We start from the raw sequence: 15,048 nt of genomic DNA, 5'->3' as shown, positions 1-15,048 counted from the left end.
TCTAGCTCATGTCGTGTTTGGGGGGGGAGACACACACACACACACACACACACACACACACACACACACACACACACACACACACACACACACACACACACACACACACAGAGAGAGAGAGAGAGAGAGAGAGAGAGAGAGAGAGAGAGAGAGAGAGAGAGAGAGAGAGAGACCAAGCAGTGCATTTTTTTTTTTTATAGGGCACAGCGAGAGAAAAAAAAACAAGAACGCTAGAGACAAACCTGTAGACAAAGTTCGGAGTTGCTTCTGGCAACCTGCGAACTGCTTATGTGGCTGCTTCTGGGAACCTACTTCTTGATAGGCTTCCCGGATAAGAAGCCTATCAAGAACTTCTCAACATTGTGCTCTTTGAATATGCATCTATACTATTGTGAAGCTCAGTGACCAATTCTTCTAGCTTATGTCCTGTTTGGGGGGGGAGACACACACACACACACACACACACACACACACACACACACACACACACACACACACAGAGAGAGAGAGAGAGAGAGAGAGAGAGAGAGAGAGAGAGAGAGAGAGAGAGAGAGAGAGAGAGAGAGAGACCAACCAGTGCATGCGTTTCTTTTTTAAAGGCACAGCGAGAAAAAAAAAAAACAAGAACGCCAGAGACAAACCTGTAGACAAAGCTTGGAGCTGCTTTTGGCAACCTGCGAACTGCTTGTGGTTGCAACTTACGAACTGCTTCTAGCTGCTTCTGGGAACCTGCGAACTGCTTGTGGAGAAGATCGAATTGCTGCTGAGAGCAATGCGGAATGCTTTTTTTATTTTATTCACTTGGTAGCTTTTGACAGCGTAGTTTCTTTTAGAGCTTTGCATCGCTGTTTTTTTAAAAAAATAAGAGGAGCCACGTGGGTTAACGAGAGGCCAGGGATAGGAATGCTTTCTTATTTTATTCACTTGGTAGCTTTTGACAGCGTAGTTTTTTTGAGAGCTTTTCATCGCTGAGTTTATTTTAAAATAAGAGGAGCCACGTGGGTTAATGAGAGGCCAGGGATAGGAATGCTTTTTTTATTTTACTCACTTGGTAGCTTTTGACAGTGTAGTTTTTTTTAGAGCTTTTCATCGCTGGGTTTTTAAAAAAATAAGAGGAGGCACGTGGGTTAACGAGAGGCGAGGGATAGGAATGCTTTTTTTATTTTATTCACTTGGTAGCCTTTGAGAGCATAGTTTTTTTTAGAGCTTTTCATCGCTGGAGTTTTTTAAAAATAAGAGGAGCCACGTGGGTTAACGAGAGGTTAGTGATAGAAAAATGCTTCCTACGCTAACGAAATAATGAAGCAACTATAAGAGATTCGTATTAATGGGCATTTTTAAAAATCGTTTAGCACATATACACTTTCCCTACCTCTCTTCGCCTCTCTTATACACTTTCCCTACCTCTCTTCGCCCTCTTTAATATTAATCTTTGTTTCCTTCAAAATTTTTTTCGTAGTTTCAGAATAACGACCAGCGAGACAGAGAAGAAGAACAAGAAGAGAGACAGAGATGAACAAGAAGAAGGCCCGAAAAGTGTTTAGCACTAGGGTCTAACCGTGGTCTTGCGAGTTATGGCGTGCGGCGCCTGCGCCCTTTGCCTCGATTTCACTAGCACCAAAGAGATGAGGGAGACTCGTTTATTTGGTACGTCGTCAAACCTTGGGTTATGCAGCTCCGCTGCAGTTGCTTTCCATATTCCTTTAATTATTGTATCAATTTGCATGTGCTCTTTTGTGGGTTTCTGCCTCTTGATCTGTATTATGTTGACAAGTATGAGTTTTTGCTTCTGTTTTGGCAGCTTACAATATTGCTGTGTATCATGGGATAGGAAATTTGATTGTGGTGAATAATGCTTACGAAAGGTGATGGCACTAGTGCTGCATCCAACTCTCTACCAGGATGTAGTAAGCAAGTCAACTTTGGACATTTTGGTAGGGTGTACTTAAATTTTGTTGATTATTGATTCTTTGTGGATTGTGCAGGCAAGGTCTAACCAGGAAAGTCTGCCCCAAAGTAGGGATGGTAACTTGAAGATAGAGGAATGGCGGCCCTCTGTGTGGGAGCCAGTTAAGTTACCTGCCTTTAGATATGAGTCTTCTCTTTTGGATAATGGAGCAGCACGTTCACAAGGCAGAAAAGAAGCTACAGCTTGTTTTGACGCTTGTAAATGGTACGCATGAGTTTCCATTAATGCCCTTAAGAACCCACTAGTTTTTGTTATTCATAGAGCATGACTGCATGGCTATGTTGCAAGAGTTAAGAATGAGTATTGCTCATATATTCTGCATTGGTTGAATATGTATCCATTAATGTGTGTTTTCAGTGTGACAAGGGTAACACATATATCTTTTTTTTTCTTTCAGTAACAGAAAATCACTTAAAGCAGAGGTTGAATCAAGGAAAGACATTATATTTGAAAACAGTGACGATGTCGAGAGCTTCCGATCTATCAATATCTGTCTGCAAATGGCGGAGTCACAAGATGAGAAATCAGTCATCCCTCTTTCAAAGGCACACTCAGGTTTAGAGACTCCAAAGGACGAGTGGGTGTACCAACACATTATTGAAAGGGGACTGGAATCTGATCCATACATCAGCTACACACTCATAGATATGTATGTGAAATGTGGAAACCTTGAGAAAGCGGAAAGTGCCTTTGAATCGCTCCCTACAAGACTGGTTGAGACATGGAATGCCCTCATAACTGGCTACAATCATTACCAGAAAGGTTATGAAGGTGTAAAATTATTCAAAAAGATGCAACAAGAGGGGGTAGAGCCTAGCAGAGTCACCTTTTTGTGTGTCTTGAAGGCATGCTCAAACTCTGCAGATCTTGATGAGGGCAGACGTGTTCATGCCTGTGTGATTGAATGTGGGTTTGAGTTTGCTATGTTCATTGAGAATGCTCTTATTGACATGTATGTAAAGTGTGAAAGCTTGGATGATGCATGTGCCATGTTTGCCAGATCATCGAAACCAGATGTTACTTCCTTCAATACTTTAATAGGAGGTTATGCGGAGGACGGAAACTTGAAACCAGCCCTTTGTCTCTTCAGATCTATGCAGCTGAAAGGGATTTCATATGATCAGGTAACCTTTGTTTGTATATTAAAAGCATGTTGTATCAGTGGCAGTCTTCATGATGGGCAACATATTCATGCCAAGGTGGTTGAATCTGGGCTTGAATTTGTGGAGCATGTTGGTAACAGACTTCTACATATGTATCTGTGTTGTGAGAACTTGGAGGATGGCAAAATACTCTTTGAGAGATTGTGTAGTCGGAGTGTAGTTTCGTGGACAACATTAATTGCAGGCTACACTCAGAGTGGGCAAAGTCTTTTTGCCTTGGAACTTTTAGGTCAAATGATAAACCAGGGGGTTGAGCCTAATGAGGCAACATATATCAGCATTGTAAAAGGATGCTCAAGTATACTGGCAGTAGAAAGTGGTAGATCAGTTCATGTTAATTTGGTTGAGGGTGGACATGAGGGAAGTTTATGCATCGGCAATGCGCTTATTGACATGTATGGGAAGTGTGGCAACCTGGAGGATGCCACTTCATTGTTTTCTCGAATGGCTGCTCGAAATGTGGTAACATGGACATCTTTGATTGCAGGATATTCTCAGCATGGTCTTGCTCAGGAAGCATTGTCATTATTGGACAGAATGCAAAATGAGGTTTGTTATCCAAACCCCGTGACGTTTGCAGCACTTCTGAATGCATGTGCCAATGGGGATACCCTGCATCAAGGCAGGCATATTCATGCATGTATCATAGAACATGGGATGGAGCATGATACCTATGTGGGCAATAGCCTTGTTAACATGTATTTTGATTGTGAATGTTCTGCTGACGCGGTTGAGGTGTTCAACAAGATGCCTCAAAGAGGGATTGTTACGTGGAATACTCTGATTACTGGATTTGTTCAACACGGTAAAAATTTTGAAGCTTTACAGGGCTATTGGCAGATGCATTCAGAGAGATTGGTTCAACCAGATTCTGTCACATTTGTTTGTGCCCTTAAATCTTGTCTTGGTATGGAAGATTTGAAGCATGGAGTATGGATCCACACACACATAGTTGGCTGCAATTATGTGTTTGATACTTCTGTAGGGAGCGGTCTTATAGAAATGTATGTGAAATTTGGGCAGCTTGAAGATGCATGTAGGGTTTTTAGCAGTTTGCCTGAACAAAATGTTGTGACATGGAACATACTATTGAAAGGCTTTTCTGACAACGGGCAGGCTAATAAGACGCTTGAGCTCTTATTTCTCATGCAAGAAGATGGTCTGGAGCCAGATGCTGTGACACTGATTTGTACAATAAAGGCATGCTCTAGAATTGGCGCTCTGCAACAAGGCAATTTGTTACACATTAGAAGTGTTCTATTGGGCTTAGATATGGATCTATCTGTTGGAAATTCTCTCATTAGCATGTACTCTAGCTGTGGGAGCATGAATGAGGCACAATTGGTTTTTGATAGCTTGCCCATGCAAGATGGTATAAGCTGGAGTGCATTGATCTCAGGATATGCTCAGCATAACGAGTGCTTGAAGGCCTTAAGTTGCTATAAGAGGATGCTGCAAAGTGGGCTTAAGCCAGATGAGATAACCCTAGTTTGCCTCCTATCTGCATGTAGTCGTGGAGGCTTTGTAGATGAAGGGGTTATGCACTTTAAGTCTATGATAGACAGCTTGGGATTGCAACCTACAGTTGAGCACTATAATCCATTGGTAGATGTACTAGGTGGTGTGGGAGCTTTACATGAGGCCGAAGATCTTTTGGAGACTCTGCCTTTTGAGAAGAACATGGTTGGTTGGGTAACCCTACTTTCTGCAAGTGGAGAACACTCCAATGAGATCGTTGCCCGCCGGTGTTTTGACCATGTTGTAGAGATAGATCCGGCGAATGCCTCTGCGTATGTCATCATGTCAAATACTTATAATCGTGCTGGCCAAGTGGAAGAGGCGCAAAGTGTTGAGGAGTTGAGAAAGCTTGCGAATGCATGGAAAAAGCCAGCAAAGGCCTTCATAGAGATTGACAGGCAAGTGCATGAATTCACCGTCGGAGATAGAACGCATCCACAGAGGGATGCTGTTTACACCAAAATGAACAGCCTAAATGCTCAACTCAAGAAAGAAGGCTATAGACCAAAGCTGGACTCGGTAATGAACTTCTCTGCCACGGCGGACAAGGAAAAAGCTCTCTGCAGTCATTCTGAGAAATTGGCCATAGCTTTTGGGCTTATAAGCTCATCACCTTTCACCACACTTCGAGTATCAAAGAATCTCCGAATGTGTGATGACTGTCATGTTGTTACAAAGTTGATTTCAAGGATGGAGACTCGAAGCATTATTGTGAAGGACTCGTTTTGTGTACACCAATTCCAAGAGGGAGTATGCTCTTGTGAAGGATAGTGTGTGTGGAGTAAGACCACTCAGTGGGTGTCGGCCCATGGCTGCTGCATTGTTGTGCTCGTTGAGACAATTTTACAGTACTTTGCCCATTCAGCAACCTAGCTCTATATTTAAGTTACAGAGCTTTGAATGTTGTGGTGAGTACACAGAATGTCTCTTTTCGCAGGCAAACATTGTGCCCCACAATTGAAATTCAAAGGTCCCCTTAAGAAGCTGCCACAAAAATGGCGAGTGTTTGCGACGCCATAATTCACAAGAGTGGGACAAACTTTTTGGGAAGGAGGAACCGCTGTAAGAGTCACGGCCCTCGATAGCAATTTTGTAGGATATATACGGAAGAATATACTATAGATTGTTTCGAAGATAGTATCTGGCTTGCAATCCATGAGCAATACATCTATCTGTATTAGCTGTTTACTGAGGATGAATTTTGATTTGCAGTGCTGCAAGGGGCTTTTTTCAAGGGGGATAATGGGCAGGTATGTTTGAAGTACACCTTGTCAAGCGATGTATTGGAAGCGTATGTCGGTGCTTAGTGAAGGAAGGTCGTTATTTCTGACGATACATTATTGCATTTGCCATTTTGATTAATTGGTGGTGTTGGCAGGTTGCTTGCGTGCATCCCTTCTAGCCTCTCCATAAAACATGCCAGACCTTTGTCTTACCATGTTCAAATGACATGGGCAATGCCTAAAACCCTTTACAACGAGATGCACATGGGGATGTAGCATTGCATCAGCTCATGCCACGTGCAGTGGAGCATGGCCGAGTCATCTTGTGGAAATGAGACATAGGTGCGAGGTTGATTAAAGGGTGCACTTGATAGTGGTGACATCATTGTATGAGATAAGGCAACTCTGGTGTGTCTTCTTGATCACCTTCACCTTTACCCATGAGGAAAATGGTCATAGCTACTTAGTGGACATGCAAACCTTTTGGTTTTCGATTCAATGGTGACTTGATCTTCATTTATACACATTTGGAGGAGACATTTTTTTGAGCCTTTTGCATAACTGACCTTCTAGAAGACGATGTGGAGACAGGTGTTACTCCTTGCATTAAAAACTTAGGGGGTTACTATATGTAAACCCTCCATATTGTATTCAAATTGTGTGTTTCCTTTCTTTCTGTATGTTAAAGATGTTTACAAAATGTGGCTTAATAACCCCTTTCGTTTGAACTCACTTGTCATGTTTACATGTTTTCGAGACAACACTACGTCCAAGAATCCTCATTTGTGAATTGTGAACACATCATATCCACACTTTCCTAGGCAAGGAACGTGGTAAAACATCCCAATCCGGTCAACAACAATGGCGTACACATACATATAGTTTTTATATGTTGCGTTGGTTCCTTGTCAGATGTATGTGCCTTGAATTCCGACCCACGGGTTCAAACACGGATAACTTGAACTCCAACACATGGGTCCAAATCATTTGTAGGGAGCACTATTTGCCCCTCCATGTTGCTCACAAGCCTCTCCCTTGGCTGAGCTAGTTGCGACAGTAGCCACATGATTAGAAATTTGGTGGTGTGGCCATTGTGGCTGCCGCCATGTGTGCCATGCCGATCTCCTTTGTCAAACTTGCCTTTGCCTTTGTCCTCTTGTGAGTTCTGGCATTTGCCTTTGACTTCGCATTCCTGAGCCAAACAAAGCGTCTTAACCTCCCTTGAGACTTCAACTGTGTTGAGACAACTAACTGAGTATTAGCCGTACCGTCCTTGTGAAGCTTGCCTTTGCCTTTGTCCTCTATCTTGCCTTTTCCTCTGTTCTCTAGCGAACTTCAATTGTGCCGAGACAACTAACTGAGTATTAGCCTTGTCTTCCTTGTAAAGCTTGCCTTTGCCTTCGCCCTCTAGCTTGCCTTTGCCTCTCTCCTCTAGCAAGCTCGTGCATTTGTCTTTGGCTTCACATTCCTGAGCCAATGGCTTCCTTGACAACTTCACTCGTGCATAGGCCGTTAATTGGGTGCTCGTCAATCCACTTCACATTCGTGAGCCAAACAAATTGACAACTTCCTTGAGAACTTCACTCGTTGCATAGCCCGCTAACGGGGTGCTGGTCAATCCACTTTTCATAGCCATGAATTGGTATTGGTCATGATTCATCTTCATTGCCGTTGTAGTCGTAGGAGGCCACCCATGTGCCTCTTCAAGCTTGCTTGTGCCTTTGCATCTCAAGCGAATAGCCCAATGTGATCCCAATATTTATTTTGGCTTTGGGTATTTATTTTACTTATTTGTCAGCCTTGGACTGGGCGATATACCGAGGGGGTTACTTGAGGGCACCCATGCTAGTATATATGTAACACCCTTCCCGCATTGTAAATCACTAATTCATTGCCCATCTGCTTGATTTATTAGTACATCTCTGTGTGTGTGTGTGCGCGCGCGCGCTATAGCCATGTGCGCAAAGGGCCTAAAAAATAGATAAAATATCATGCTACGAGCAATAGAATCATCAAACACATACTTGCAAATTGTATACAAATGAAATCCCTGAGAAAGATCACTTTGTGTGTGTGTGTGTGTGTGTGTGTGAGAGAGAGAGAGAGAGAGAGAGAGAGAGAGAGAGAGAGAGAGAGAGAGAGAGACGCATAGGCGATAAGAGAAGATGAACACAAGGCACTGTGTGCAATCTCCCCCCGTGCAAGAGCGAGCATTTTTCTCTTGTACGTATCTATTTATAGATTTCTTGAATGCTGAAAATGGATACAAATTGTCTGCCCGGACATAATAATGACTATAGTTCATAAAGAGAAATTAAATAATCAAATTTCCATAAAACGTACTGTCCTTTCGTATAGTCCATGGTTTGTTTACCACCTGTAGTTGCAGTAAATACATATCTATACATTTTCATCACATTCTTTTTTATTTTAAAAAGCAATTGCTAAGTTAAGAATTTACAAATCATACTTAGCAACTGTCCTCAGTTGCTAAGTTAAGGATTTGTAAACCCTACTTAGCAACTATCCTTAGTTGATAAGTTAAAAATTTGCAAACCATACTTGTCAAAAATAAAGGTTAAAATTATGTGTTAGAAATATGATGCATCAAAATAAAAATTCTTAAATTTAAATACACATTTGCTTATGTCTGTTGTTATCCACATACTGCATAGGTATTAAATTGGGAGATTTCGTATATTTTGTAAGAGGTGCTGTACAATGTGGAGATGTTAGGATAAAGAAGAAATACTAACCATGTGGGCTATCAAGAGAACTGAATCATCAAGAAGAAATTATTTTGTTAGATGTATATTAATACAATGCATTGAGAAATTACATACATGAAGGTTCTTTGAAGGTAGTGGTAATATAATATGGCTAATTACATTGATTGTAGCGGAATCAAAGTGAAAGTAGTGAGCATTTTCTTAAGAGAATTCTTAATGAGCATAGGGAGAGTACTTGATTGAAGGTAGCAAAATAAAAATTATACCTAGTTAGCTTGGCACGAACAATACTTGCAAAAGAGAGAGATAATTAGAGAAATTAACAACAATTGAGGACCGGATTTACTTGGAGCCGGTCCCCCCTCCAAAAGGCTTTTGTATTATAGGTTCTCCCATAAAGAGAGACTTGGTACAATACATTCTTTGTGTTTCTCGAGACATTCTTGAGGCCATGAAGATGGTAAGATTCATGCACCAATATTATGCCCATAATTAACTTGCAAGAAACATAAACCTGTCCTCCCCGGTCCCAATCCCAAGACCTCAAACACCTTCAAAGGTGAAGAGAGATAGCAGTAGGGAGTAAGGGAAGGGAAGGGAAGAAGATGTATTCTTACGAGAAAGAATTAGTCTCCTCACATATCATTACTCTTAGAACATAGCATAGCATAGTAATGGAGATGAAGAAGATGATAAGCATTGCTTTGAAGCTTCACTCTGTTAGGAAATAAGACGTAGCTAAATAGATAATTGAGTAGATTACTTAATGGAGAGAGACAGATTTATATACACGAGATTATAGAGTAGAGAGAGAGAGAGAGAGAGTACACACGATATACGTGGTTCACCCAATGTGGGCTACGTCCACGGGAAAGCAGCCACTCAATGGCTTTAGTACTTCAAAACAAGAAGTAGTTTACAAAGGGATTATACCCTTAATGGAGCTCCCGCCTTGCTTCACTCTCATCACCTCACACTCACCTTGTTGCATCAACTTCACACTATGAAATGTGTGTAGAAATGGCCTCCTTTTATAGGCCAAAAGGGATGCCCTCTCTTATGAGAGACAGCCATGTGTAGCCGCCCTTGTGCGAATAAGTCCAAATCGGACCCTCCAATCCGCCCATGTGTGGCCGCCCTTGAGAAGACAAGTCCGCTTTTGAATTCGGCCACCGGCCATTGAATTCGGCCACCAGCCACCGGCCATTGACTTCCGACCACCGGCCATCTGCCATTGACTACCGACCACCGGCCAACCGACCGGTTGTTTTCCGACCACTTTTCGGCCGCGGTCCGGCCATAATATTCCGGCGAAAAAAAAAGTCTCGGGGGCCTCCGCCCCCGAGGCCTATAAAGTTGCCCCTGATTTTTGTCCATGAAAATTTTGGTTTCCGATGAGTGATTTTCCTTCAGGCACAATGGCTTCTCCTCATAATGGGAGCCTTACAAATGTGCGCTTTTACCACAGAAAATAACAAGGGTAAATCAGACTCCATACTTAACACACTCTTGGTTGAATTTGCATTCCATAGCCAAGAGGTGTTGGTGTAGGCTCTCTACTTCTCGAGCATGGAGAAGGAGATGGAGTTCTTGCTCAATACATGAGAGAATGTGTGAGTGTGTGAGAGAGTGCCCAAAAAGGAGATCTCCCTCTTGCCTTGGTCGACTCCTCTCCATCCTAGCACTAGCTTGCATCCCATTGGTCCATGGTAGGGTCTAGCCAATCAAAGGCTTTGGTCATAACTAGCAATAGAGGTAGCATTTGAACAAGTGTCCCTCTTTCCCCGTTTGTGTGTGTGTGTGTGTGTGTGTGTGTGTGTGTGTGTGTGTGAGAGAGAGAGAGAGAGAGAGAGAGAGAGAGAGAGAGAGAGAGAGCTTAATTAATTATTTAATTGAATCTAAATTCTCATTCAACCTCCCTAAAGGCTATCCAATAGGATTCAGGCACACTATGTGGGCAACATGGCTAGGTGCTTGACATGTGTCCTTTATGCCTCTTGAGTCTTGGGAATGCCTTGAGTATGTGTGTGTGTGTGTGTGTGTGTGTGTGTGTGTGTGTGTGTGTACTCTCTGATCTAGGGCTCACCCCCTCCTCTGTAAGGCTCATGTTTGACTTGAACACCTCAAGCATCTTAGTCATCAAGCACCTTAGTCAGTTCAACATCTCAAGCACCTTAGTCACCTCAAGCACCTCAAGCACATGCTTAACTTGCCTAAGGTCTAAAGTACCTAAAGGTCCTAGGTCTAAGGACTTTTACCACTAACCTTTGTAGGTCTTTAATGAAGCTAACCCTAAGGTCCTTTAAGCTCCATTATCTTCTCACCGCTCTTTGGTAGACCATGTCCTTTTTGGACCCTCAATGAGATGACATAGCTTTGTCTCCCTTTGGTCCTGTGCTGAGATAGGTTTAAAAGCACATATCTATATTCTAACTCTTGTTCCCATTCATTTTCCCACATTAAATGATCAATTCAATATGAGAAAATCATTTGGGATAGGTAGATATTAGATTTTATGACAGTATTAATCAAACAAATAGGTAAGTATGGCCCTACAATTTTGCTAAGCAGGTGAATTAAGGGGCATCTTCGGAGATCCCTTGGATTGCTTGGAAGTGAAAAAGCGGGGAGCTACCGCGTGGAGGAGAGAGAAAAAGAAATGCGGGCAATATGTTATGTGCGAGCGGGAGTTGATATTTCTTTTATGTGGTTTGGCGGGGTGCGAATCAGGGGTGCGAATCAGTCGAGTGAGCAGGGGAAGCAGGCGCAATGGAGAGCAGCTAGAGTTGCTAACGAATGCAGGTCTTTGGGAGATGCGCAGGTCTCTCACTCAAGCAATGGATGCGCGCGTCTCTCTCTCTCTCTCAGGCAATGTAGGCGCAGGTCTCTCTCTCTCTCTCTCTCTCTCTCTCTCTCTCTCTCTTTGAGGCAATGGATGCGCAAGCCTGTCTCCGAGGCAACGGAGGCGCATGTATCTCTGAGGCAATGGAGGTGGAAGTCTCTCTCTCTCTGTGAGGCTAGATCATGGTCGCGGGAGAAGGGTCTGCATTAGGGACGAGAGGAAGGGGAAATGTAGTTCACCATGATGGGGATGTCTGCACGCCCGGGAGAAGAAGGGACGCGTGGAAGAACAAGGACGAACGCACATCACTTACTTTGACAGCAGTAGGAGAAAGAATCTCCGATTCTAATTAATTAATAGGTTGTTAATTAATAAGAGTGGTATGGTTGAACCTTCTCATAAGTTATCCCGCTTGTTTGAACTTAGTGATCAAACAAAGAATACAACATTTTGGTGATGATTCCAAATTACTGTAAATCATGTACTTAGCTTTATCTACAAAAGTGTTTTTGAAAGACAAAGTAATAAAGATGTTTTCTTGCAAGATTCAACTAATAACTATATACTTAATATATGAACACTTTTAAAAGCCCTTAATTACGAAATCGATGAGAAGTGCGATTATCTTTAAGTAGAAGGGTTGTGCCTCAATAGAAGATAATGGAAGAATTACATAAATCTAGGAAAATGGTTTGCAAAGTTGGGCAGAGAGTAGATGTTGAGCTTGTATCAAAGCGGAAGTAAGCTTAAACAATAAGTCGAATGTAAAAATAATCTTGATGCTTGATTTAGATAGCTTTTAGAAAATACATCACTAAATATGACTTGCAGTTACATGACCTTATACTTGGTAAAGAGTCGCAATATTGATAATCATGAGCTAATCTACAAATGCTAACCATGCTTAAGAAATACAAAAATATATGATACAAAGTAGGGTTCAAGATACAAAGGTTTTTGATATGAAATTCTAGCATAGGAGTAAGTAGCTTCTCAGAAGCATTTTGCTCTTTTGCAGTCCATGTATACTTAACGTTCTTTTTTGTTAAGTCATGTAATGGTCCTTCCATTTGCGAGAATTTTTTTATGAAGCGTCTATAGTATGCACACATACTAAAAAAGCTTCGTAGCTCATGTAGATTCCTTGGATTAGGCCATCCTTTTATTACCTCTAGCTTGGTTGGATCCATACGAGTGCCATTTTGAGAGATAATATGCTTAGGTATTGAATCTTTTGCAAGAAAAATCCACTCTTCTTTTGATTAATGAAAAGTTTATTCTCTCTCAAAACTTGAAAGATTACCTGGAGGGGTTGCTTATGCTCCTAAAGGGAATTGGAGTAGATGATGATATCATCAAAGAATACTCCAGTAAACTTGTGGTAGGGCCTAAAAAGTTTCTCCAATAAACGGTGAATGTGGCGGGAGCATTTATCAAGCCAAAAGGCATGACAAGATATTCATAAAGACCAAACGTTGTGCGAAAAGTGGTCTTTACAATATCTTCATTGGCTATCCTTATTTGATGATAGTCACTTTTAAGCTCAATCCTACTGAAGTAGGTAGACCCTTGTAACTTATCAAACCGCGACACAGAAAATCTATTTTTGATAGTGATCCTATTTAGTGTCCTATAGTCAACACACATGCGATAGGTACCATCTTTCTTTTGTACCAGAAGGACTAGTGAATAGAAAGGAGAGGAGCTAGGCCTCACCATCTCTTTCTCAACCAGTTCATGTACTTGAGTCATGATCTCCTCTTGTTGAGCTTGTAAAACTTGATAGGGAGGCTTATTAGGCAGTGAGCTCCTAGGTAGAAGCTCTATTGTATGGTCATAATCCCCTTGTTTTGGAGGTAACTCTCCAGGGATGTCATCGGTAAAAACATCTTGGAATTTGAAATTAGACAACTCTAATTCCTCTTGATTCCTACCACTTTGATTTAGTAAAACATTAGGATAATTTATGGACACTTTAACAAAATCATGTACATGAAAACTGAGCTTTTTATTGACTTATCAAAAGTAAGCATATTTAACGACCTGAATCATTAGCATCTATGTACAAGTTCTTTTACCTGTAGTTGAAGTAAATTCTTCGTTCAGGGAACTTCATATTGGCAGCCATGCGGTTGAACCATGGTGCCCCTAAGATAACATCCTCATGTTGGAGAGGGGAGATGAAAAATTACTCTTTCTTGACGTAGCTTTGGATAGCCTCAATTTTCCAATCAAGGAAGTAACGGAGGCATGTTGTCCCTTGAAAGCCCCATTGGCGGTCACAATGTCTCCCATCTCGAAAGCTTGTATGCCTAACTTAGTGACCAACTTCATTGATATAAAGTTATGAGTAGAGCCAGGGTAAAAAAGGATAAAGGAATCATGTTTCCTTACCTTTCCACAAGAATAGGAAAAGGATGATCCTTTGCAATGAGTATCCTAAATTTGGAGTTTTATCGAATGTTGAGCAAGTTTTTCCAAGCAGAGCAAAAGTCGAGCAGATCCCATGAAAATAAAAAATGAAAACCAAATAAATTACGTGAAATATTTCAAATAAATAGCTCTCAAAATATATTTTCAATATAGGATGGCCTTTATGAAATTGCAAACTACTTAAGCATAATTTAAGTCAGATAAACATTTCACCAAGTTTAAGCAATTTTTTGAAACTTACTTTCACTTATATATGAATCTTCTAAAGTGTGTACTGAGAAAACATGCACCGATTTAATCAACCATCAATACTTACATTGCATCCTATGGTGTAGCTTCAAAGTCTACAGGTCCTGTGAGCACAATGGAAGGTGCTACATGAAGGTCAACCAACGGTTGCATATAAAGAACACCCACAATTACGATGTTACAATATTTGCTCTCTTTAAAAAATACACATGTATATGTAATGCAAGTCGCTTAGACTATGTCGGCTAGCAGGCTAGTTTTAGCCTGATGCAAAAAGGTATTGTGTAATCCATCTTACTGGTGCATTATATGTGAGTAAATATTTAAAATTGTTTAACTCTAGGATTTATCATCACATTCTCCAAATGCAAAATATGAAACCAAAAATTTGACCACGAAAAGGCGGCTAACGATGTCAAAGAGGGAGAGGAGAATGATGTTGATAATACCTTGATCATTAAGAGAAACCCTTGTAGGATTGCTCATGTTGCATCTCTTAGAGAGGCATTATTGCCTTTTTGTAGGTTTCATGGTCAGCGAGTGTGAGGCTCCACTACCCTCCATCTCTCTCGTGCTCCTGAGCTGGAGTTCCCATTGCAAGCCAGCCGGCTCTCTCTCTCTCTCTCTCTCTCTCTCTCTCTCTCACACACACACACACACACACACACACACACACAAAAAGTTTGGGGAGGGAGGGGGGGATGTAGAGGCAATGATGCTGCTCTAATTTTCTCACATGCGCAGCGTGTGACTCCTCCCACCCTATCCTTCCTCAATGTCAAGCAAGTATCGCCTTGTGGCTGAGCTGGTTTGAGGAAAGCCACGCCAGTGCCATTTCCTTAAGAGTTTATATCTAAAATATCTAATGCTACCATCGTCTAGCCAGAAAATTTTAGGAAAAATTACCAAAATACACCTCTAA

At 41.5% G+C, this 15,048-nt stretch overlaps 1 protein-coding gene across 2 annotated transcripts; it reads left to right on the top strand.

The window, feature by feature from the left end:
• Positions 1–1,423: 1,423 nt before the first annotated feature.
• On the top strand, positions 1,424–6,601 carry LOC147456231 (pentatricopeptide repeat-containing protein At2g27610-like). 2 transcript variants are annotated; one of them, XM_086514767.1, is made up of 5 exons: positions 1,424–1,647; positions 1,802–1,845; positions 1,902–1,907; positions 1,986–2,173; positions 2,367–6,601. In XM_086514767.1, the coding sequence occupies exons 1-5, from the start codon at positions 1,575–1,577 to the stop codon at positions 5,419–5,421; spliced, it is 3,366 nt and encodes a 1,121-aa protein (XP_086370893.1). In that variant the 5' UTR covers positions 1,424–1,574; the 3' UTR covers positions 5,422–6,601. The 2 variants fall into 2 exon arrangements, with proteins under 2 accessions (XP_086370893.1, XP_086370892.1); XM_086514766.1 differs by having other exon boundaries at positions 1,492–1,647; positions 1,832–1,907.
• The last annotated feature ends 8,447 nt before the right edge of the window (positions 6,602–15,048 follow it).

Source organism: Adiantum capillus-veneris, chromosome 6, assembly GCF_014529385.1.
Source record: "Adiantum capillus-veneris isolate H3 chromosome 6, ASM1452938v2, whole genome shotgun sequence".
Lineage (NCBI taxonomy): Eukaryota > Viridiplantae > Streptophyta > Polypodiopsida > Polypodiales > Pteridaceae > Adiantum > Adiantum capillus-veneris.
Note: the sequence above shows the minus strand (reverse complement) of the source record. Positions and strands in the feature narration are given on the sequence as shown.